Genomic DNA, 26,915 nt, shown 5'->3' on the forward strand with positions numbered 1-26,915 from the left:
TGGAAAACTCGACCAAAAATATCTATTGTTCAGACTTCTCCATTTTACACCCCACGCTGTAAATAAAACATGTGATTGGAATTTCTTACATTTATTTTGATTTTCTGTTTATATTTTGTTGTTATTTCGTCACCAGCATGACAACCCATAAGACCCGTTAACTTTTTAAATTTTAAATTCAAATTTTTGCGCTGATTTTTGAGCTATTTTAACTTATAAAGGGATTCTGCAAACCTACAGAAAAATATCTTTCTAACAGTATGCGTAGATTTTCCCTACGATGCACACGAGCTGAGAAAAAAGGTTTTAAAGAAACATGCTTGCCTATTAATATATAGATGGATAATTCTACAAGTTAAAATTTGTGTGAAAGTTTACTTTTACTTGAGTTAAATTTCATGGTTTTATCAACTATATTAATTAAGCTATTATAACACGGATAAAAAATTAGGCTTTGAGCAAAACTAAATTAAAACAACATACAGTAGACTCCCTCTAGTTCGGCCACCTCGGGACCGGACCACTGGCCGGACTACAAAATGGCCGGACTAACCGGATGCAGTACATTTTACATAATCAAAATACAAATAATAGTATTGCGCAATCGTGATATGTCAAGTCATTAACCTTGGTTCAGTAATAAAAACTGTGAAGTTTAAAATCACGCTTACTCAAGCAAAACAAAAATTACACAACACTGTACGTACAGCAATAAATCACGTAAAGAACATAACAATAGAAAGTCTAGTACTGCAAGCTACTGCTACCGTAGTCAGCATAGGCTACTACTACATGTTGTTTCAGAACATAAGAATGTTGATAAAAACATCAGATAACTCATAAAACAGCATAAAATCATAGTACCTACTTAGTCTTAAAGATAATAACGACAGTCGTAAAATAGGATGAAGATAACAATGGATGACGTAAAACACCGCTTATTCTTTCTTCTTTTTTCTTCTATTCTTGGTTTCTCTTCATCCACACATTCAACAAGTTGCCATGGTTACTAATCAGTAATCACCCAATCACAAACTGTTGTGAGATAGCAAGCGCACAGCAGACATCAGTTGTGTAAAGAGCAGACGATTGTCAGTGCAAGCGGATAGCTTGACCTTGAAGCTAACGATGACTTTTTATTTGTTTTGCTTTAATTTATTTTTGTCAAATAAACCGCCGTGTTTCAAAAACAATAATGGGGGAACCTACCACATAAAACAATGGTCCGAAATATTTAATTATACACTGCATTTCAACATATTAGACTGAAGAAAAACTATTTATAAAATGTTCTTGGTATTTTTGAGGTTATGGAACATAGTTTTACATGGGTAATGTGCAACAATTCGCCCATAGAAGCACCCGTCAACTAAACTGACATGAATTGTTTACTTCAATGGCCGGAAACTAAACATTCAAGTTGAATCCTGTTGAAGGCCATTCGCCCGTGACGATATGACTTGTCCCCCTGAGACCTGGCCGGACCATCCGGCGGCCGATCCAACCGAAGCCGAACTAGAGGGAGTCTACTGTACCGTATTGCATACAAAGATCTTCAAAAATGTATCCACAATTGCAACATTAATCAGATTATTTTGGTTGTTGGTGTAATGTTCTCTAACACAAAAGTTGTTATGTCCTGTTAGTAAAATAATTATTTATTTACAATGGCTCTTACAAGTTGACAACGTTGTAAACTATATTAGCCTACTAGTAAATAGCATGTATACATGAGTACAATTAAATTATGTTTTTCATATAGGCTAATTTGTTTTATTACATATTTAAACGATATTTAATAAACAATTTATGACAACCAACATTTTTTGGAAATCACGACATGTAATGTGTTTTATATTTTTAACCTCCCAAACAAATTAAATAGCCTACCAAAGATCAAGCCTTGTCTTCTGATAGGCCTAGGCTAACTTGCTTAAAATCTAGCATATGTAAGTTAATAAACAAGTCAATTTACTCACTTATTGGATTCTTTCTGAGAGACTAATCCAGGTGTGTCTAGGAAGATAACTTGCGTATCATGTATGTTTATGACCGCTCTGGCCCTGGCTCTTGTTGTATGTACTTTGTTTGATATGGCAAACACCTAAAACAATTAGCATAATTTAAGGTGGTAAGGAACACAGTAAATAAGTTAAAAACGTTTTCCACTTTTTTCAGCACTAATTAAGTTAAGTTAAAAAAACTTGCTGGTGGAAATATCATGCTCAATGCAACAGCTAAACTTGCTGTGTCCCAGACTTGTAATGTAAGAAACCGAATAGTCACTGTTCTTAAGTCCCTATTCATGCACTGGTATTTCCAATCTACAAAAAATTTGAACATGCCAGTATCTCAAGTTACGGACCCGTGATTAGTAAGGTGATAGAGATGGTGATGAAAAATCAGTTGCACCAGCTGAAGCCTATATCTACGCCTTCCTGATTGAAATCAAATGCAGTGTTCCACTTCTCAATACCAGAAGTCACATCCACGACCAAAATATCAAACCCAGGCAGAATATTGATGTCCCCTGTGCAAGATTGAGCAGAATGCTCAATTCCTTTCCCACGTCAGCCATCAAGTTTTTCAACAGACTCCCTTCCAGCATAAAATGCCTATCGATTATTAAATTTAGACACGACTTTAAAACCATTCTACCCAGGCCTGCTTGCGCAAACATAAATATTTTATTTTTGAAAGACATGTTTTTTAGGCGAGGTTTATTATACTGTATTGATCAGCTTGTGGGCTTCACTCACCTTAATTTGTTAATCCAGGACTCGTCAAATGTAACACAACGAAGACACACAACACACACATACACGCACATAAAAATCGCGTCACATACACGCACAGTCGTGGTTAGGCGTTCGGCTCGTGTACGCGAGAGAAACAAAGTTTTAATTCCCTGAGGAAGCGGGACATTATCTTGGTCCCGCGAAACGTCGGAGTAAATTAATCCAAGGACGATTTTTATGTGCGTGTATGTGTGTGTTGTGTGTCTTCGTTGTGTTACATTTGACGAGTCCTGGATTAACAAATTAAGGTGAGTGAAGCCCACAAGCTGATCAATACAGTATAAATATTTTAGTACAGTAGCCTACAAGTAAGGATTTAGTTTTACTAAGTAAGTTATGTTAGGTACCGGTACCAGTAAACTTAATGTAATTTTTTTTACAATTGAAATGAACAGTAGGCTAACTTAAGTTTTAAAATTAGTTTTTACGACAATTAATAATTAAATTTGTATTTTAACTTATAAGTTAGCCTATGACTTTTTCCTATCGGCTGTATGGGTTCCATCTGTAGAGTAGGCCTAGCTTAAGATTTTAATAATCAATTTAGGCCTACCTTTCTCTTAAAAGTTTAATCAAAGTACAAAATTGCTCAGATGAGGGGTGTTGGCTTGACTTGCTCAGCGGGTTTAAGTTAGAGAATCTCAAGTCACTTAACTTAGTAAGTTGGTTCGAGGGGTCAAGCAGGACGCACGGCCTAAGTTAGGTTTCGGGCTGTAATTAAAGGGAAAATTACTATACTAACTTAGGTGGTTCATATCAAGCACTAGGTAGGCTATCCAATACCCTAAATACAGAGGCTCATTAAGCAAAATATAATATTAGGCTAACTTACTCTTCTTCCAACAATCTGGTTGATGAATGTACTTTTTCCTGAATTTGGTGTACCAATTATTGCGATTTTTAAGATTTTAGTGAGAGGGTTTTCATCCAAACTAGGGGCTAGGCCTACATCTGGTTGAGATATTTGTCTTTCAACTTCACTAAAACTGCGTCTGAATATTCCTAACAAGTGATCATGAATTCCTCTATAAACACCGCATTTGTAGCAAACGTTTAAAACAATATTGCAGGATTTATAGCTAGGCTTCACGGTAAACATTGCAATAATCCTTCGAATGTAAGATAAGAAAGAAATGAATATCTACGTATCCAAATTTACCAAGGGCTGAGCTTTCTTTATATTAAAATAAGGTAAGTTACTTCCCATTTCCCAACAACAACAGGGACAGGGTATTATGGTATTATCCAATATCCAGTTTATTGCACTTGTACTACTTAATTTGTTAATGTACAAATACTTTACTTTGTGGTTATGTTTACATTTCATTCGAAGTGACTTATTCGCACGTCAAAATGACGTCACAACCTGTTTCCGTAATCCGTTCCAGTTCTAGTATTGAAAAATAATGCAAAAGGAACAGTTACTTTTTTCTAGAAGCCATTTATTACTAATACCATTGATTATATATACCTACAGGTATATAATCACAGGCCGCGGCCTTCGAACTGGCAACGTCGCAAGTGGTGTTGTAACAGCTGCTTCTGTTTGGAAGCAGCTAATGGCATTTGTGTATTTACGAAAGATTGGTTACTGGACTATGACAATATTGACTCCGGTATTTACTCAGGGGAGGTATAGAAGAGGCTACGATGACAGCTGAGGGCTTCTTGTTAGCTGAGGGAACGCCATTACCGTAAAAAAACGTTCGTTAGCCATCGGCCTCGGTGGTCTAATGGTTAGCGTGCCGGGCTGATATACTGTAGGTCCCGGGTTCGAATCCCGCTGGTATCATTAACTTTTTGCCCAAGATTTTTTTATTATCAGCAAGTTTGGTTGGTTTGGTTTGGTTATTACAGTTTAATTTTATTATTAAGTCATTATAAAATTTTAATTGAGCAATTTCTAGTTTTATTTAATAAACAGAATTATTTTTCCGATTACTAAACTGTTGTTATATTATTTCTTTATCAGCAAGTTTGGTTAGTTCGGTTAGGTTATTATAGTTTAATTTTATAATTAAAAAATAGTAAAATTTAATTTGAGGCATTTATAATTTTATTTTATGAACAGAACTATTTTTGAGATTAGTAAACCTTTATTGCCAAAGTGCTCTCTACTACAGCGCTGTTCACGGAGGAATTTTGAACTAAATGCCTCATTTGTACCTCCCCTAAGTCAGACCCATTGACTCCGCTTAAAAATGTACATAAGTCATAAGTTCTTTATTCCAGAATTACAAAATTACATTGCATTGGAATAGTCAAGTTTATAATGAAATGTACAAAAGATAAAATATAAAAACACTCTACTAACTAAAACAATTTGACCTTCTAGTAAATCTAACAGGACAGAAATCACTGACCACATGACAGTGGAAAAATCGTGGACTCTGTAGCAAGCATTTTCAACCAAAATTTGTTTAAGATTTCTCCTAAACCTGAGCAAATCAGTCTCCAGCTTTAGATGTTGAGGAAGTTGGTTAAAAAGTTTAATTCCATTGTACAGAAGATGATGTTGGAAAAATGAAGTTGAATGAACGGGAATGTTTAAATTGTATGATGTGCGTAAGTTATATGTACTGGAGTTAATGTTGGTGGTAAATAATGACTGATGTTTTTTTACAAATGAAAGGGTCTCAAGGATGTATAGTGAGGGAAGAGTCAAAATTGCAGCTGACCTGAATGATTCCTTACAAGATCGTCTTCTGAAAAGAGAAAATATACCACGAATAGCCCTTTTTTTGCATTTTAAAAAGAAAGGCGGTATGATTATTTTCATATCCCCAAACAGGCAGAGCATAAACTAGATATGGAAATATTAAGCCGTAATAAACAGACAGAAGAACTTCTGGCGAGACTGTTTGTGGCCAATGTTCGTAGTACAAAAATGCCTATACTTACACGTTTTATCACGTAATCAACATGAGATTTGAAGTTTAAACATTCGTCTAAGTGGATGCCTAAGAATTTAACAGACTGTACAGGATGAATGAAGGTTTGATCAAGAAGAAGTGACAGATTCGGATCTTTGTGGGATCTGTTTGAGACTCGAAAGTTAATAGTTAATCAGCTGGGTCTTTGCAGTGTTGGTTTTCAGAAGGTTGTCATCAAACCACTGAAGCAAGGTATTTGCCTCTGCCTCTATGAATGCCATTTGCTCAAGTGACTCTAGGGAGGGGCTGGATAAGGCTAGGGAAGTATCATCTGCAAAAAGGCACAGTTTACCTTGGGTTATGCATGAGGGGAGGTCATTTATGAAGAGGAGGAATAGCACAGGACCCAGAACGGATCCCTGAGGCACACCTCTCGTTACAGGAGTTTCTGAAGACTTAAATCTACTTTGAAGCCCGGTGTGATCTATGGATTGTATTTCGACACTGCCTCCTGCCTTTTAAAAATGACGAAAACCACTCTGATGCAACTCCTCGGACTCCTATGTTGTTTAATTTAGCTAGTAGGAGGTCATGGTCAACCATGTCAAACGCCTTACTCAAATCAAAGAAAATACCCATTGAGCGTTGCTTTGCATCCAAATCTTGCACCACTTGGTTCAATAAGGAAAATATTGCACTTGTAGTATTTTTGCTTTTGACAAATCCATGTTGATCTTTGAATATTATATTATTCTTTTCGGAAAATGCCCAGAGCCTCTCTAAAACAGCCTTTTCATATATCTTGGACAAACTTGAAAGCATAGAAATGGGTCTATAATTATCACACTTCGTATGGTCACCCCTTTTGAGAATTGGCCATACAACTGCAAGTTTGAGTGCATTGGGAAATTGTCCATGCAGAAAAGAGTGGTTTATGAGATGGGTTAGAGGATTAACGATGAAGTCTGAACACTCTCTAAAAATCGTTGACGGTATTTCATCAGCTCCTGAGCTTATCTTGTTTTTTTAACTGATGAATTATTTGTTTTACTTCGGAATCTACTGTTGGGAATAAGAACAATATACAGATAGTACAGATATAGATATATTTTAATAAATTTATGTTCATAAATCTAAATTTAAATTAATAAAGTGCGAATTAATGAGCTGATGTTACCCGTCTGCCATGTTATCTTATGGGACGTCTGTCACTGAACATCACCACTTGCGACGTTGCAAATTCTACCACGCCACGGCCTGTAGTTAAAGGTGGCCGTGCTACCGTCCTCGGATGATGGCACAGAGCAGAGCTGCTCTAAGGATAATGGAGATCTTTAAGTTGTGGCCGTGGTTACAGGAAGAATTTTAAAGCTTGTGAAAGGGTAAACGTATCTGGCAATTATGTCAATGAATAAAGTTATGGTGTAGTTTAAGATGTATACATTTTGGTTTCTTTACATAATTATAATTTATTTAACAAACTGACCAAAGATTATTTCCCGAACGGTCCTCGTAATACCATAACAATTGAGGAATATTATCAAGTATTCACTATTATACTACTATAATAATAATATTAGAAACTCCGTTTCGACCACGTTTCGACAGTGATGGGTTTCGCCTGTACATTCAAGTTCTTCCAAGGGAAAATAAATCAACCGTAGAGAGATTTTGCAAGGAAGAAGAAGAAAAACTACATCTATCGTTCGTTGGTTCGTTTTTCACATCACAACAAAAGTACAAAACAAAGTATTTTTTTCTTCCGTGCCGTTTACATAAATTTTTGTAATTTTATGAATTAAAACATGATTCAAATACTATTGTGCTCAGTTTATTAAGAAACTATTTGAAATAATGGCCGACACTTCGGAAAATGATAGTGAACCTCATCAAGAAGCCAATATTTGCTTGGATATTGGTGACAATTTGACAGCTAACACTGTGTCTAAAACAGGTAATGGTTAGTTACTTGTTGCTTTATTAGCCTTGATATGTTGTATACCAATGTACGTTTTAAAATATTCCTTCTTTACTAATCTTAACCCCAAACCTAGATGCAAGTATAACATTCTTCTTAGGCTGTAATCTTCAGTTATTTTGAAACTATTATTTATAGCTGACCTCGCATAGCCTATGAGGTTAGTTTCTTAGGTAGGCCTAACTTAAACTTAGGCCTGGAAACAATTTTGTTAAAGTTGAGTCGGTAAGTTACTTGCTCAGCCCAAATACAGTGTAGAGTAAGTTAGACCTAGAGTTCAACGCAAATATTTGTTCTATTTAATAATAGCCTAAGTTAACTTAGGTATTTATGCCATTCAAAAGAATATTAGGGTAGACTTTTATAAGCCGTATTATCGCCGTATCACAAACAACCGAATGAAAACTTATATACATCAATATAGCCTATCAATTGCTATTCATATATTAGGGAAGTAATTGATAAACATTAGATACTAGGCCCTAAGTTATAAGCTTAAGTTATCGATCTTGAAATATATGTGAATAAAACATAAGTTAGCCTACGTTAGGCCTTTATAAGAGTTCACTTAAATAAATATTTATAAAATAACATAAACATTCACTTATTAGGTAGGTAGCCTATTTCTTTTCCAAAATGTCGTTCAACTAAGTTAGGCCTAGGTAGGAAATTAAATGAAATTACCCAAAAGATGATCTTAAGTTAGTTGTGTGAAAAAGTTACCTACAACTGGAATTGATTCAATAACCATCTAAGTTAATTGCAATATTTGCGGAGACGTTATGAAAGTGATAATTGAAGTACTAGAATCAAGTGCTTACCGTTGTTTAAAAAAGGGCAAGGATGAAGAAAATCGCAAATGTGTGTAAACGCTCTCAAATGTTTTTTGTGAAATCCAAATTAAGTTTTTTCCACTTTCTTAATGATTGAATGTAGGCTAAGATAGCTTGTATGAGTGTGTGTTGAGTAGAGCGATTGCCGATTTGTTGAGTTTTTTTTCCAAGAGGTTTGCATAAATTATGTTGAAGATAAGTTAAACTCCAGAATGAAGAGACGCTAGGGGGTCCAGGTTTCTTAGTAGAAATTGACGAATGTAAGAATTGGGAAAAGATAATACAACCAAGGTAAAGTTCGCTGAGGAAGATACCTAATTGAACCAAACTATGTCTGGACAATAAAAGGGATGCCGCATCACTTATTCCCCTGATAACGAATCGTGTACTCCCGGAAGCGATGACTATAACAGATCTATTGGAGTCCTACTTTGGTATGACTGATGTAGGTTACATACACTTTACCGTCAACCATAGTAAGAACTTCTTAGATCCATTAACTGGCGCTAACACAGAGGGTTCATGGCATTCTGTCAAGCAATCGTTTAAGACAGGCATCGGGTTTGACTACTTGGCAGAGCACCTGTGTGAAGGTACCTCAATAGAAGAGAGGTTAAAATGAGTTAACAGGATGCTTTCATGCATTTTGTTAATGCAACAAAGGCTTTGTATCCAGGAATGTAAATATAAACAAATCAAGTGCAAATAAATTAAAGTTTTTTGGTTGGTTTTTAATTATTATTACAATAGAAAATATCAAAATATCAAAAAACTGAAAGCGATTGATAACTTGGTAATTCTGAGCAATTACTTGATCAACCCCAAACTTTTTCATATTTTTACGACGGTCATAAAGTTTTCCTCAGAAAACAAGAAACATATAATTCAAGCCCACAAGGCCATCGTACAGGTTGCTGAGCGATAAGAAGGTTTAAAATCCACGCGATAACAGTGGCTTGCGGGAGACGCACAGGCCAGTTGTGACAGTACCATTTAGGTTATGTTAATTCATAACCTAACCTAACCAACGTTTATTTGAACAAGTTTTCAAACCAGCATTATCGGATTATGAGAACGTTGTTTTACAAGGTGAGAATTGTTTTTCCAATTTTTGACCTCCAAAACGGTTTTTTGTCATTTCTTTCTGAGCTACTTTTCATAGCCCAAAGGAAAAAAAATAGGTCTAGTTCAGTTTAGCACGGTAAAGTGATAAGTTATTGTATGTCTAATGGTTAATAAGATTATTAATTTTTTTACGGCGATGGCCTACCTCAAATCAAAATGTCTTTATACCTGAATAATCTTTTTACATAAATATTACTGTAAGTGTTTTACATAAATAGGACCTCTGTGATCAAGGGGGATGTTCACAATGGTTCTGTGAACCCAGGGAACAATGGTGATGTCTTTGTGACTGTGGTAGATGTTCACAAATTTTCTATGATCACAGGAGATGTTCACGCTTTCGCTGCGATTCCACTATTGCAGCAAACGATGATGATGTCCTCAGTGATCGTGGAAGATGTTTACGATTTCATCAACTAGGTTGTGGATGATGTGAATCATAAATCTGTTTAGGCCTAATCGTGAAAAATGTAGCCTAGATGCAAAATTTAATTTACGAATGATATTAAGTTAAGTTAATAATAATTAATAATCAAAGACTAATAACTTAGTGAAAACTTCTTGGATATTGTTGCCCTGTAACTGTGGGAATTTGAGAGTTATAAGAAAGAAATCATCATACCATTTGCCAGAGCTATCCCACTGAAGCATTTAAAAGTAGTTAATAAGGAAGGAAGTATCCAATAAATGTTTTTAAATTCATCAAAAACACTAGGCCTATATTACAAAATCAAGTTTTTATTTGACTAAATGCTTTTTAAAGATCTAATGTTTCAATGCTTATCAATAAAGTTATGAGAAAAATAACTGTAGGCTACCATTGGGGAATTCACTTAGCAAATTACAAAAATTAGGGAATTCACTTATTAGAGGCAGTTATGAAAGAACAGCTGGTGGCCTTTTTCGAGAACAACAGTCTGTTCAATGACTCCCAACATGGGTTTAGAGCTGGACGATCCACCACATCTGCACTACTTAGCCTAGTGAAAAATATCTCGGACGCCTTTGAATCTAGCGACTCTATCCATCTAAGTCTCTGTGACTTAAGTAAGGCGTTCGACGTGGTCTCCCATGACATCCTCCTTGCCAAGCTCATCAAATATGGCATCTCTGGAGTGGTCCACAAATCACTGGCTAACTACCTTGAAAACAGGAGGCAAATTGTTTCGCTGCATGGAGCTTCTTCCAATGTCCAGGAAATGCACCATGGTGTGCCCCAAGGCTCGATTCTGGGTCCTGTCCTGTTCATAATAATGATAAACGATCTGTCCCTTAACAGGCGCACACTGCTTTTTGCAGACGATACAACGTTACTGACCAGGCACAGCAACCTGAATGACCTTCGAACAGAGGCAGGTTTTCTATTAAATGAAGCCAAAGAATGGTTTGTGTTAAACCGTCTCAAAATCAACGATGACAAGACACAGTCCATCACGTGCACCCTCAAACAGGGTATTGAAGATGAGGCGGTGAAACTGTTAGGGTTCTGGGTCGACTCCAAACTAAACTGGAATCATCATGTTGAGAAGGTATGTGTTAGGCTTAGCAGAGTACTCTATCTGATCAGAAGACTAAAGAATGAGATCACACGCCCCTACCTGCTCATCATGTATCACGCACTATTCCACAGTCACATTAGCTATGGCTTGGTGGTATGGGGACATAGCCACGCAACTCAAAGTGTGCTGCTGCTACAGAAGAGGGCTCTAAGACTGATAACATCTTCCGGCCCTACCGACCATTGTAGGCAGATTTTTCAAGAACTTGGTATCTTATCGGTCTACAGCCAGTATACACTGAACACCTTAGTCCTTCTGAGAAGCAACTTAACTAACTTCTCAACTAGAAGCATGCAGCACAATTATGGGACTCGCGGGGCTGGTGACCTTGACCTACCTCGTTGTCGGCTTCGCCACACACTTCAGTCATACCCCTCAATAGCGATAAAACTATTCAACACACTGCCGACCAATATCCGAGCTCTAGACCCAAAGCGATTCAAATCTGCACTTCGCCAGAGCTACTCAGCAGGCCCTTGTACGCTTTAAAAGAACTGTTTGACGAGCCACTCGCTTTCCCTAATAAAGTCACATCCGTCAGTTCAGTTTAATTGTATATATGTAATATAGTGTTAGTAATTAGTGAAACATTTTAATGACGCAATCTATCCAACATTTGTTGGTCAACGATGAAGAGATCAAGTATTTCAAGTAAGTAAGTAAGTATTTCAGTATCATTTTAAGAGAAAGTTTAGTTTGGGAATAGTGTTTTGGGAAAAAACATTTACTAGGTTGTTCCACAGAGAGTAGTTCGAAGCTCCCATTAGAAGGGCATTACATTTTTAAAATGAAGAAGTTCTCACTTAGTGTGAATTTACTAGCCACTTATGTTTTATCCTATACTCTAATACGAGCTATGTCTGTTTGTCTGTCTGGAATACAAATTTTTAAACAGTTAGTGTTGTGTAGTTTTTAGCTAAAAGAAACATCAATCATGCTAAACTGTGAATATTCTAATGTACAGCCTTACACATTGCTACCTGCTCGGTACTATTCTGGTGCTCACTAGACCATTCAAGTAATGAAAAATAACGAGTCCCGTTAAAAAAAATACTTTTTATGTTTAGAGATTTTTAACTCTCTAATATTGTAGTCATGGACGCAACGTGTTCTAAGGTGTCTTCAAATGTTTTATACACTAAGACTTGAAACAATATTACCGCATTAGGCAAAGGACCTTAACCAAGTCCATTTCTCGGGTATGATATATTTATTTGTTACACGGCATGCACCATTTTACATAATATCATTGACTATTGGATATTGAAGTACCCTAGGCCTATCATTAATCGTAAAAGATAACATACAGAAATAGTTTTCAAAGTACCTAAACAAAGATTTTTACTAATATAGATCAACACGGAAATACAGACAGACTTTAACACTAACAGTACATACGTTTTTTTTTATAAGTACCTACAAGAAGAAAATAACAAAAAAGACAAATGATAAATACCAGAAGAACATGCTGACAGTTTTTTAATGATACTTAATAGATAGGACTGGACTGTAGTTGACTCAGGTGGAAGGGGGTGTGTCACTCAAGTCTTGAAACCCAGGACAGGACTCGCTTGTGGAAGGCTTGAGGAGATAACCCGAAGAACTCCAACTGTGACCTTTTTCCCTGGCGCATCAAGCGTGGCACAGTGCTGTGGTAAACATAGTACGTGGAGTGGTGATGCTTGGCAAAAGTCAGCACTTGGTGAGTTCTAGCGGGAACATGCATGTCTAGCGGGGAGCTGCAGCAGTTCTGGGCAATCAGTCAGTCCATTAACAATCTTATAAGGGAATATAAATCAATGGTCAAGAGCGATTCTGCACGAGGCAGGAGGCACAACGTGGTATTATGAATCAATTACAGTTGTGTTGATGCCGGTGTATCTAAGACCCACTCTACACCCTCATCAAGCGCAAAAGGCGTTTTTGGACTTGATTAAGGTAATCGTAGTGGCCTTACTGGTGGGGGGACCAAATTGTAGATCCATATTCGAGTATGGGCCGGACTAAGGTATAATAGAGCATCTTAATTGTTGCAGAGGAGAAGGCATTTTTAGATGTCCGGGCAATGAGTCCTACTATACGATTTGCATTAGTGATGTGGACATTTGGCTCCAAGCCAGGTAATAGGTGGATTCCTAAGTTCTTAACCAAACTGACTCATTAACATTGAGCTGCGTGCAATTCATATGGTACCAGCGTTCAATCTGTTATCTAATATCTTAATATCTTCTTGGAGCTCTACTTGTTGGTTTACAGATGAAACTCTCTAAATATTTTTATGTCGTCAGTGTTGGAAGAAAGTTGGACTTGAAGGAAATACTAATGTCGTTGATGAAGAGACCAAACAGGAAAAGGCCAAGGACAGATCATTAATCCTTGATCCTGATGTAACCTTCAATGATGTCTGGGAAGAGGAGCTAGCGAATTTGACTTGTAGGGTTAGGTATGACTCAAACCACTGCAGAAGAGGACCGATGACTCCCAAAGCCTTTAATTTGATAATTAAGTGAGGATGGCTTACTTTGCTAAAATCCTTGGCAAAGTCTAGATACAGGCAATCAACCTTGTTTGAGTGAGCAAAGGCAGAGGAGACGTGATTGGTAAAAACACATAGGTTTGTGATGGTATAAACCGTGTCAAAACCCATGTTGTTCAGGAATCAGGATTCCCTTGAAAGTAAAGAACATCACGTTGGGGACAAGACTCAGAGATTTTGGCTACTGCAGACTGAATCACAATTGGACGGTAATTTCTTACATCGGGTCTATTGCCGGACTTATGAATTGGAACCAGTTATCCATGTTTTAAGACATCAGGAAAGACTCCTTTGGACAGGAGATTGTTGAAAAATATGCAAAGATGAGGGGTCAGGGTCGTAGAGCAGGTCTTGAGCACCGCAGGGGTAATATTGTCAGGTCCCACGCCCATGGATAAATCGAGAACATTGGGCTTATTTTCAACCTAAACGGCAATTATTCACTAGACAGACAGGTTAATAGAAAAGTTGTAGTTAGGAGGATTACTACATAAATCCTACTATCTACATAATATTATCCTATTACTACATAATATTGTTGGTGGGGTGCGCATAAACAGACAAGAAGTATTTCACAAACATTTCACACATATCAGAGGGGTTTTCCGCAGTGATCGACTCACACTTCATGATGTTAGGAGTGTTAAAGATCTTGTAAATGGTGTTCATATGACCCCAAAGAGTCTTTGGATTTTTGTGACACTGCTTTCAATGTTCTGAAGATATTTTTGATAGAGGGCTTTAGTTAACTTCTTGCAACGTTATCTTGTTAACTTGAAGGAGTTGTAATTTGCCTCAGACATTGTTGATTTAAAGCTTGTGCAAAGCATTCTTCTGCAGAATCAAGACCTTCAGATCAGGCGAGAACCGTCGTGGAAAAGCAGATAATCCAACTAGCCTTGTCTTGGGAGAATTCAGTGCCACGCAACTCCCCAAGTCTGAGCAGAACTGGGTAAAGGAAGTCTCAACATTAGGTAGAGTTGGTTCTGGATAGTTGAGTGACTCGGTCCACTGCCGAACCATATCAACATGGTATTTACGTAGATTCGGGGAGGATACTTTAGGTTCATTGGTAAGTTCATTATAAACCGAGGTTAAGTAGTGGATCGGAAGCTCGCATAACATCACAGAAATCATCACATGAGAGAACAAGGCCAAGAATTACTCCTCGAGCGTTAGGAATTCTATTATGCTGCTTCATCTGAAAAAAAAATCATCATGCTAATGAAATAATCAGAAGACAAGTTGATTGGGGTTGGGGAGGCGGTCATCCAGTCCATCATGGGCAAGTTGAAATCCCCTGCCAAGGCAATTATAATAATTGGGTCTCAGAAGGTGATGGCTTCTTCAGCAGCAACACTTAGTTCGGAGTATTTGATGGTGATTGAGGTGGGATATAAACTCGAGAAATAAGAAAAGGCTGGCCAAAGATTGAAGATAAAATAAATACACACTCCATGCTGGCAGTGGATGATCATGATGTTATCACAAACTAGGAGATGATTAGGCTAGTGCCAGGAATACGGAATATTGTAAGGATGGATTTATCATAGAAATGAAATGAAATATTCCTTTATTGTCACAATACATTTCAAGTTTTCAGCAATGCTGATGAAACAGGTGACATTGTCCATTATTAAAACTAGATTTACAAAACATTCCTATAAACTAAATAAATGTGGGACTACTGTAATAAACAAATGTTTAACTGTTATTCAAATATTCAGAAATAGATTCAAACTGTTTTTGTAAAAGATACATCCTAAACTAGTTTTTGAATTTTGAAATATTGGTAATTTCTCTGAATTTGGCAGTTAGACTGCCGGTAGATGATGGTTTACTAAACAAACTTGTAAACAAATGGAACATACTTTTATACCCATAGGTTTTTTAACTTGAGTTTTCGTAGTAAAATCAGTCGAAATGATTAATTAACTAATTAACTTAATTTTGCTTAATTGGGTCGTAAAAATGTATTTAGGTGACAGGGCAACCTTTGTAATATAGAAATAGGATATGCGTGGAAAATGCCCAACTCGTACAGTAGTTGTCAGCATTCAATCCACATAAAGCCACTTGTAAATAGTAGGCCTAAACTTCTGTGCTAAATAATTAAAAGTTTTTCAAAAAAGAGTGTTTTGGAATAGATATTGTACTCTTCAAGATTTGTATTTAGTTGTATATTTCTCAGTGTGCATGATTAATAATAAGTAATTATAGCCTAGGCCTATTACCTATATACAATAATAGGCAAGCATGTTTCTTTAAAACTGTTATTTCTCAGCTCGTATGCATCACAGGGAAAATCTATGCATACCGTACTGTTAGAATAGTAGGCCTATATTACGTTACTAGTCCTGAAAATAGGTGTTTACTGGACGAGTATGGTTGATCCCGTGCGAGACAAAGTCGAGTACGGAATTACCATACAAGTCCGGTAAACACATTTTGGACAAGTGAAGTACGATATTTTACGCCATACTACTAAATCCGAACAGATCCTTATATATTACCACCGACTTAAGGACTAACATTCACATGTCATAACCTCTAGAGAGGTTATGTTTTTGTTTATAAACTAACCACTCTCACTCATTGCCAAATAAATACAGTATATAATCAGCTGGTTGGTGTCCGGTAATACTCATTACAGTACAGTAGAACGTAATGAAACCCCATTTAATTAAGCTGACGGCAAACAGCTGTTTTCTGGACTTAATCCTTGCGTGGAAAGTTCGTCAAATCAGTGTAGTGTGACGTAAAAATTTTTTCCTGTAGGCTAAATGTGCAGAATCCCTTTATAAATTAAAATAGGCACAAAAAAAACACAACAAATTAATTTGAAATTAAAAAAAAAACTAACATGGGCCTTATTGGTTGCCATGCTGGTAACAAAATGGCAACAAAATATAAACAGAAAATCAAAACAAATGAAAGAAATTACAATCACATGTTTTATTTACAGCGTGGGGTGAAAATAGAGAAGTCTGTACATTACATATTTTTGGTCACATTTTCGACCACTGGATGACCTCTAGTTATTAGGCCTATTTAATAGGTGGGTCGTGGAAAGAAATTCCAAGGTGGTAGTGGGTCCCCTAGAAAAAAAAGTTTAGGAACCGCTATTGTAGTTAATCCTGGCTAATGGTACATTAATAATATTCTCCAGTTATCATAGCAAAATGTAGATGATGTAGACCACAGATGTAGATAACCTGAATTGTTTTGTTGCAAATTGCTATAAATACCTAAACCTAAAATAAAGGGTTTAGCACTCTTATTTTCCTGATTAAACTTATAATATAGGCCTAGAAGATTCACTGAAATAGAAATGTTAAAGCCTATAATAATTATATCATCACAAGTTTATTATCTCACTAATCGCCACTCTAAAAGTACATCAGCAGTCTTTTACAAACTACTCAGTTTGTATTTGAGTGTATCATTTACTATAAACTCTAAAGTCAATGGTATCATCTTGAACCCTAGGCCTACACAAAAATTTATAGTGAGTGGCATTCTCTCTTTATAATTTTCTTCTAGTAGGCCTACTTGATGCGACAACTTTTAATATTGGTCAACAAATTCTCCCAACTCTTTTACTTTTTAACTACATTTTGTCTAATATGTTCCATAAATAACATTTCAACCTTGTCCGTTTTCTTGTGTGCTTGTTTCTAGCTCAAAACGGATTTGTTGTTTGTTTGTATGCTATGCAATTTTTTTCCCAATTCAGTGTTTCTTGGTTAGGCTAGTTGATTGTTTTCACGCTTGTGAATTTTATTTATATTTTCATAATATCATCCTGGTTTTGTTGGAGTTTTCTTTTGTGACGTTGCATGTATCTTTGTGTTCCATCTTGCATTTTGTTGTGTTTGTTGTGTGCCATGCATGTTTGTGTTGGTGGCTTGCTGTAGTTCTTCAGATAAGAACTCATTCCAACACAATTATTTTGTCATTGCAGGACCGTTCGGAGCCCTGCTTGTGGAAGAGTATCCAAACATGTCACCAGCCATGCAAAATCTGATGTTTTCCCTTGAAAATCCAACAATTGAAGAGATTCTGGTCGTCTTGCTTTACATCCTAATTGTAGAATCAGGTTTTGTTCCCTTTCCTTCCGACCCTGTACCGGGTGATGGAAGTTACTCTTACAATGCTCAAAGACTCAAGCAGTTGTCAGCTCGTCCTAGAAGCTGGAGGGATGTTGATGGAGTCTTTAGAATATACTTCACCCTTGCATCGTTTGTCGACGAGAAGTGTAAGCTGGTCTGTGTTCCGGTAGGCAGCTGCTTCGTAGCCAACATGTACAGTAGGTGCAGTGACAGAACATTTGCTTTGGTGATCAACCCTTCGGATTACGTAGCTTTGTATCCTAATCAGGTCATTTTCAAGAGACTTAAAAGTCTATCCTATAATTTTAAGAATCAAGTTGTTATTCCTGCTCGGACTGTGATATTGAATGAAATCCACCAAACCTCTGTCGGTCTTTTTGCTTTACCGGTTGAAGTTTTACTGAAGATCATCAAATATTTACAGGTCGACGATTTTCTTAAATGGACTTCCACCTGCAAGTATTTTTTTCATACCTTTTCTTATGACGAGCATATATGGAAGAGGTATTGTGAGTTGAAGTTCTGCAGGCCTGTGGACTTACAGATGTCACCCCATATCAGAGAGACCTATAGACAGTATTACTACAGGAAAATTACCTTCAGAAACAGGGTGTCTAGCTTACGTATCAGCCATTTTCCACTTTCTGAAATGTAACACTCTTCCTCTGGTAAAACACACGTGATATATTTATTAAGTATCTATGTTTTTTTACCTATTTATAAACCTTCCTGCAGTCATTCTTTTTTTTTTTTAAACTATGATCGAAGAACTCATGTGACTACCATAGTAGTCAACTCAATGATTATATACTGTTAGACTAGTTTTAATACGATTTTCTAAGTTATAATATGCAGTACTTACGAGTTAATCACTCATTACAATTAGCAATTAATTCCGTGATAGCACACATTTTACTATAACTCACAGTTTTATCTTCTGAAAGAGATTGTGCTAAACATAGAAGAGGCTATCATAGCAAACAAATAGCTTTTCAAATAAACAATACTTCTTAGGCCCCTGCATTGTAACAAAATAGAACAATGATGCTTTGGTCTTGTAACCCATAAATAAATTGCTTTTGCCCTTTATTGTACATTGTGCACATGCTATGATAGGGCAACAGAAGGTAGCTGAGTAACTTATTCTGCTTGCAAAGTCTCCCGACAATGATTTTGCTATAGTATGATTTTAATAAGGTTACATTTGGGTATACAAAGAAGAATACATTTTGTAAGAAAACATTTGAATCCAAAGTAGATAACATTTCAGCTACCTTATGGCCAGGCATTCATAGTTAAAGTTATGAACATTATTTGCATCAGTTTGATTAGTTTGTTGTAGGCCCTATTTAATACTCTTTTAGTTAATGTGTTTCCCAGTATTGTCTCTGCGATAGTCTTGTTATTTTGAACACTAGATAATTACAAGTAGGTCTTTTTTAAAGGTCCTTACATTAACTTTCCCTACATATAATTTGTTAAAAAAATATCTTTACTGACATTCAAATGGTGTTTGCGGTTTCGTGAGAAAAGGCGTAACTGTTAAGCCACCAAAATAATATATTAGTATTTCAATTGTGATAAACCATGAGTAATGATGTGATATAACTTTTTGTTATAAGCTACTATGATTAAAATATATTGATTTAATAAACTGAAACTTAATTAGAACCCTAAATATTCTGATATTAGATAATTAATTAAAAACTAAGATAGTTTTTTTTCAGTCCAGAGAAAGGTTAAAATGAACCTCGCACGCTCTATAAGTCCTGGGTGTTGTCAGATGATTAAAAAAATAAGTTATGTCTTGTGTATGCAATGCATATTATTTATTGTGCAGTAATCAGTAATGTATTATCTGTACCTATGTAAGTGACATGCTGATTTTAAAATTTGAAATAATTGAATCCGACCAAGAGCAATACCATAGCCTCCTCATCTGGTAGCATAGCAACACAGCTGTCCCATCAAACTGAAACAGCTGTTGTACTAATTTATAATGGACAGTATAGGAAATTATTATGTTTACACTTTTGTTATTTCTGTTATTACTATGACAATAGGCATGACGTTGCGATGTTGCAACATACCACCCAACGCCGCCGCCTTGTGTTATAGGAGGCTATGGCAAGTACTGTGGAAACATACAAGAGATAGAAAATACAAAATTGTTTGCATCCAAGACATCATAAAATAGAGCATAGTCTTAACAAACTAATCAAGACATCTTCAAAAGCTAATCGAGGAATATATTAGGAATGAGAGTTTACAATGCTCTTCTGCCCCGTTAAAACCAATTCAAGTTTAAATGCTCTCTATGCTTGGGTCTGTACCCTACCACCCTACCCTACTTGCTTTTAGAATGCAGAAGATACAAAATCATATACAGTAGTACCGTACTTGCAACAGACTGTAAAAACTCCTTTAAAAGACTTTAAAAATCTTACTTGTCACATTTTTTTTTCCATGCATAGGTTTTCAAAACTCTGTCTTGAATAGTCTGCTCTCTCAAATAGTGCATTCCTACAATATGAGTTGATAGTTCTGACTTCAAATTATATACAGTATTATAACTTGTGTTGTTTTCGTGGTGTGGCATCAACTTGACAGTACCACAAATGGTTGGGATAAGGGGTAGACAAGTGTGGTGGTGGTTTCTGTTTTACAACCATCATGGGCAACATTTTCTGCATACTGTTTTACCAATTAATGATTCAATGGTAATTGTAAACATATTAGATGTAGTCACACCCCTTTAGTCATATTACTACTTGTCATTTTTGTGAATGATACCTAATAATGTTGGTAGGAAACCCTCTCTAACATAAAAGCAAAAATATATAGTTTCTCTGTGACCCTCAAAGTCAAACCCCTATAGCCCCTATATAAGTGCTTACACTTAACCACCTTGTAACATGGAGAAATTATTTTTAAATAGTAACATTACAAAAATCACAACTCTGCCTGTTTCCATACAGAAAATATTTTGGGGTTGGATCTTAAATCCTGAGGGTTGTATGAGTACAACCACGTACTTCAAATTTCTACCACGTCCGTTCACAAACTTCTCTACTGGTTAACCGTATATTGTTTACATCACAGAAAGGGCTTGAAACGAACTGTATTGGTGGGTTTTCCTAGCTGCTAAACATGGCTGCTTGCATAGACTTCACACAAGAGACAAATACAGCCATTTTCCTGGCTGCCAAATTCAGCAGGTTGCTACACTTTAAAAACTGCGGGTACTAAAAACTCGCACGACATTCACAATTCTTCAGCCTTATTTTTCAGCTAGGATAACCCACATGAAAACAAGTTTTTTACCTCAATAGGTGGAAGCATGAAGCATCTAACTAGAAGTAACTTCCATTTGTGAGCAGCATTTCAGTATCAGAAAAATTGGCTTTTCTGTGATTTGTTTGTGTTGATAGTTATGCACATTTCAAAAGCTCACTTATTTTGAATAACCTATTTCAGGAGGTATTCTCAATCTTAACCATTGTTTTATTATTTTTATTTTTAAATGTAATTTTAGTAATTTTGAATTTGTGTGCTGAACCTCAAAGTGACTATTTGGTTTGTGACTGTCCAGAGGAGAATGGAGTTGCTGAGGTGGCGTCATCTGCGGAGGGGGAGGGGGATGTTTGCCCCCCTGTCCCCTCCACCACAGCTAGCTGTAATGGAGATACAGGTAGGCCTCATTCCTAAGGTATATATGGTGGTGGTTTAGTATCAAACTACAGTAGTACTCATTTTAGTATACTTTACCACCAATGACATTTTTCAGAAGGATGGGTCAAACCATGACGTTATTTTGTATTCATCTATTCTATTGTCGTCATTAAGGCAATGGTCCAAACCTGGTCTTTATCCTACATCAACGATTTGTTATATAGCTTTGTAAACTAACCAACAGCCTAATGGCAATGTCATCTGGGTCCAGAAATTAACTAATTTGGAATTGAACCAGCGACCTGCGTTGTAATGTTTTTGTAACTTGATTGTTTTGGAGCTTTAAAATAGCTTAAATGCAAGTTCTGGTACCAACAAATTCTGCCATATTACTCAACAATCCATTGACTTTTGTATACTGAAGCAAAAACAATGTTGTCCGGTAATATCCAGATATATCCATTTGAGCGTATGCAAAGACGTGTAAATACTGGTAATTTCAAAACGTTCAATATTTAATCTGTGTGGGTGAGTATATAAGTATCTGTAAATATTCAAAATCTGTAATATTCTGTAAATATTATAAGTGTTATAGGACGTTTCTTTTATTTACTTTCTGTAAATTTAATAACACGTACAATGCTGATCAAGAAGTTATTTTGTAAATATTCGACAAACATCGCTCAAATTGATATACAGTAGTACCTTGATATCTCGAATCTGAAGGGGCTATCATAAAAATTCGACTTATCAAGTTTCGGTTCGAGTTATGAAGGTGCTATACCAAAAAGTTCGAGATACCTAGGTGTTCCGAGTCTGACAATGATGTTACATCAAGACCTTTTGGAATCGGCCCTGATACAGGAATGTTTTATCTTGACAGTGTTGCAACCTCGCTCACACACATTGGTCCATGTATTTAACCCTTTAGATGCTAGAATTTTATTTGTAATTTTCCAAAAAATGCTAGAGTTATTGACTTATTTCGTCCAAAAAGTGTGAGAGCGAAGTCTAGTAATATGAGAGAGAAAAATCAGTTAAAATACAATTTTTCATCTCCAAAGTGCTAAGGAATGATATAATGGGCCTCGATCGTATGAGAAATCGAGAGAAACCATCCCCGTTTCGAAACAACAACCGAGTCAACCGATATGCCCCTTTAAACTCACACGGTCGAGAGTCGCGCCGGCACGATATATCGTCTTTTAGCACTATTCGGACCAAACGGAAACAACGATATATCAATCTATAGCACTTTTCGGGTAAAAGACGCACTATACATCGTCGCATAGCACTGAAAGGGTTAAACTCACAATGTTTCATATCTTCTTATTGGTTAATCCAGCTTCAGCCTCATACTTTCCTCGGTATTTCAAAATCGTCGATAATTTGTTAGGCGGAACTCCAAATCCCCTGGTGATTTCACCTGTTTTTTTTATCCTTCGTCAAATGCCAATCACTCTTCTTTTTTGGTCATTTATCAAATTTTACACTTACACTTAACTGACGACATGACATCCGACGTGCGCAAGATTATCTCAATAACTGGCAGACTAACAGTACAGTACTAGCGAAACCGCTAAAAAAAAAACACAGGAAGTTGGATTTTCATGTCTCAACAGGAATCAAAGTACAATTGACTTGTACTGTACGGAAAAACTTCTAATTATTGAGGAGCATCATGCGAACTTTAACTTATAAAAGTAAACTTAGAGTTACTGAGGCTGAAAAACAGAAAAAAAATTGAGTTACAGAAGTTGAATATTATTGATAGAAAATTGACTATTGAGTAATAACATTTGACTTATTGAGATAATTTTAGCATTGTTACTTGGTTTTCAAGGGGATAAAAAATATTGAGATATCATGAAATTCAAGATATTAAGGTTCGAGTAATTGAGGATCTACTGTATTTTACAAGAATGCTGCAGAAGATGAGCTGTAAGAAGCTTGTAACATGTACAGCATGAACAGTCACTATATTTGATACGTTGGGGCCAAAGTAAATACCGTATGTAGATTCTTATCTATAAATGAATATTGAAGGTGTCAAGCCTGATCAATTTGAAAATAAGTTGTCTTTTCAGTTTATTTTAGTTAGGTAACAATTTTGTTTATTCAACAGATATCAGTAAATTACATTAGCACTTTGAGGGTGGCTCAGTTGAATTATAATCATTTTTATTCTAACAACTTACTTGGTCAATGGATTTTGGAACATATCATGGGAAAGAAGTTCAAGTTCTTTTTTATAGTCAAAGGTTTACCTAATGGATGAGTTTCATAATGGATTAAGATGTGGTTTGGGAGTTAATCAGAAATAATTTATACTGAGTGTTTTTTACTTTCTCTTCATAAACATAGTAGGCGATATGGAGAAAGTGTTGTTTTCATCAAAATCTTTAGGTTTTGGGTGGAAATATCCGTTAAGGGTCCCCCTGAACACCAAAAAGTAGTTTTCAAAGTGATGTGTGTGTCTGTGTAGAGCCTACAGCGCTACAGACCACACCTGTGGTCAGATATGAATGAAATTATGATTTTAATGGTGACTTTCCCATAAAAACCATTAAAAAAACTTAAAAGTAGAAGTGTTTTGCAAAAATGGATCTAATGATTTTGATTCAAATTTTGTATTTTATGGTCCTTTTAACTCTAAACAAAATGCTACAATCCCCAATGCTTAAAAATCACAATAATTTAGATATAATATGTGTGTGTTTGTGAAAAGGATAGCTCGAGTAATTTTGGTCCAGGTTTGCTAACCAGTAAGATTGGATCACGGGATCGGGGTGGTGTTATAGGGCTTTAAAATTGTTCAATAATTGTTTTTTCCCCAAATTTTTCTTCTTATAACATGGAAACACCAAATTTTTACTACAACTGTAGTGCTTAAAAAACTAACAATTTTGTATACTGGAGCGATGTTGTAGAATTAAAGGATACAAAGAAAATTTCTAAAAAATCTGTACATTGAAAATTCCCATGTTCTTATGGGGAAAAAGAAGACTTGTAGTTTGCTTGTTTATGGATATATTTTTATCAAACTTGGCAAATTGATTTTTTTAATCCTATTCTATTAACATTTGATCATCGTTTGATCGAATGTTATTTATAGTTAGGTACCTATATGACTCTCATATGGAAATATTGTAGTAAAAATCCAATCAGACAGAAAAAAATTCGCTTGGTATGCATGTTTGCTGCCTCAGGGGTGTTTAAAATAAATACCATTTTAAGTACCGGTAAGTGTAACTTTTCTACCTTTAAAGTTGAATCTTACAGTGCATCTCTGTAGCGCTGCCCATATCGTTCTTAGGTACGGCAGTGTCATAAATTTTCAGCACTTGTCTAAATCTAAAAAAAATTCTTTTTTGCTGAAAAAGTGCTGTATTTGATTTGCGCTGATGATGGATCTGTATAATAATGAAATAAAATGAAAATGGTTTATTTGTACAGGCAACTTACACTGTTACACTTAACCTGTGGATACAATAATCTGTATAAGTGTAGGGTCTACTATTATTTCATACACTAAATTTTAAGGACCAAATATTTTGCTTCCCCATAAACTTACTGCAAAGAACGGTAAGACAGGTGCAGCTGGTAAGACTAGTTGAACTATAAAACATGGAGCCACAAAACTCATTAACATGGGTACGGTACGGGAACCAATAAAAATTGTTGGATATAGAATAGCCTACTCATAGTTCAACACAATTTTCATAAATCTGACAAAAACCTCTATGATAGAGGTTAGGTTAGTTATTCATATCATTCATAATAGTCACAAAGTAACAGATTTGATCCTGAGAAAAGTCAGAAGCTCTTTGATGATTCACATGGACGTGGACCAGCTATCTATGATCATGGTCCTGGCCTTGGCTATAGTAAACAGTTGATCTTGGTAAAAATCACAAGAATCACAGTCAAAATAATTATACAGTTATTACGAAATCTCACCCTGCATTCATATCCAGCTTAAAAAATGTGCACAGTCTTTAATAATTAATTGGTAGGCTATAGCCTGAGTCAACACTAGAGCCCAACAATAAACAATAACCCTATGTCTTTAACTGTAACCCTTCCCGGACGGGCGAAATCGTGACATAGAACGGGAAAAAATTATAGGAGAAAATAAAAATTAATTTTCCTTATTTGTGTTTTGTTATACAAGTACCGTATACATAAAAAACACAATGGAACACTTCATAGGTCAAAATAATTTTTTACTCGTTTTTAACTATGCAGATATATCCGCTACCCGTCCGCGTAAGAGTAGAAAAGCGGCGGATATATCCGCCACCCGTCTTTAAAGATATGACCATGACAACGTTAGGCAATAAATAAAGACAACGTAGTGTTGAGCGCGAAACGTCGAGGGGGGAGATTAGGAGCGGTTGGGGTGCGCGGGAGAGGGGGAGTCACGGGAGAGGGGGGGAAGTGCGGGAGTTAACGCAGCCATGGAGAGAGCAGGAAAGTGGCGCCTTGGTGTTGGTACCACGAAACATCTGGTTACTGCTGAAGCACTTGCCAGTCTATCTGCAGAGAAGGCGGATATATCCGCTTCCCGTCCGGAACATCAAAAACCATAAGCGGATATATCCGTTACCCGTCCTTTATCACCAAAGGCGGATATATCCGTCACCCGTCCTTTATCGCCAAAGGCGGATATATCTTTAACCCGTCCTTTATCGCCTAAGGCGGATATATCCATCACCCGTCCGAGAAGGGTTTTATGCATGCGGTACAGACAGATAATGCAATAGGACAAGTCAAGAAGTGGACATTGTAAAAATACATAGAATTGACACATCTAACAAAATAAGAACAGCGACAAAGATAAGATATGTTAAATCAGATTGATTGACAGGTTATGATCGATTGATTAGGAGGCGATCGTCCACGTAATCCGCTAAAGAGTAGTAGGATTGGTCCTTTAGAAAAAGAGTTACAGTTTTCTTAAATATATTTAGTTGCAAATTTCTAATAGCTAATGGGAGTTTATTATAAATAGCGATTTGATGGTAAACATGACAATGCCGAGTATTTGCAAGCCTTATAAATATGGAGTTATGTCTAAATCTACATCATTAGTAGGTTTATATTCATTGGATCATGATGAGCATTTTGAGGAAAAAAAGAGTTGATATTTTGTTTTATATATACTTAAGGTGTTTAAAATATACACAGATGCAGGGCCGGATTTCCCAATAGGCCCGGTAGGCCCGGGCCTATGGGCGCAAGCTCCCAGAGGGCGCACGGCCGAGAGGAAAAATATTTTTTTAATATCTAAAAGTAAAATAAATAGCCATAGCTTAACATATTTTGTGAGTTGATAAAAAAAAAACTCTTGCCAATAAAGCATTATAATTTTTAAATTCATTAAAAGAAATAACCGTTAAAAAATATAAACAGTTTTTCAACATTAT

General features: G+C 36.1%; 2 protein-coding genes across 2 annotated transcripts in view; one reads left to right on the forward strand and one right to left on the reverse strand.

The window, feature by feature from the left end:
- The window catches only part of LOC128982886 (GTPase Era, mitochondrial), a 28,134-nt gene extending 24,014 nt beyond the window's left edge, over positions 1-4,120 (reverse strand). The window contains exons 1-2 of the mRNA XM_054401936.1: positions 3,631-4,120; positions 1,980-2,104 (exon numbers count right to left, since the gene is read on the reverse strand). Coding sequence (XP_054257911.1) covers positions 1,980-2,104; positions 3,631-3,897 — 392 coding nt within the window. The 5' untranslated portion in view covers positions 3,898-4,120. The remainder of the gene's footprint in view (positions 1-1,979; positions 2,105-3,630) is intronic.
- Positions 4,121-7,405: 3,285 nt separating this feature from the next.
- The window catches only part of LOC128995331 (phosphatase and actin regulator 4-A-like), a 172,794-nt gene continuing 153,284 nt past the window's right edge, over positions 7,406-26,915 (forward strand). Inside the window, exons 1-2 of the mRNA XM_054420319.1 lie at positions 7,406-7,625; positions 21,407-21,505. Coding sequence (XP_054276294.1) covers positions 7,526-7,625; positions 21,407-21,505 — 199 coding nt within the window. The 5' untranslated portion in view covers positions 7,406-7,525. The remainder of the gene's footprint in view (positions 7,626-21,406; positions 21,506-26,915) is intronic.

Source organism: Macrosteles quadrilineatus, unplaced genomic scaffold (genome assembly GCF_028750875.1).
Source record: "Macrosteles quadrilineatus isolate MER2022 unplaced genomic scaffold, UCM_ALF_1.0 Scaffold_1__1_contigs__length_201487025, whole genome shotgun sequence".
NCBI classification, from domain to species: Eukaryota; Metazoa; Arthropoda; class Insecta; order Hemiptera; family Cicadellidae; genus Macrosteles; species Macrosteles quadrilineatus.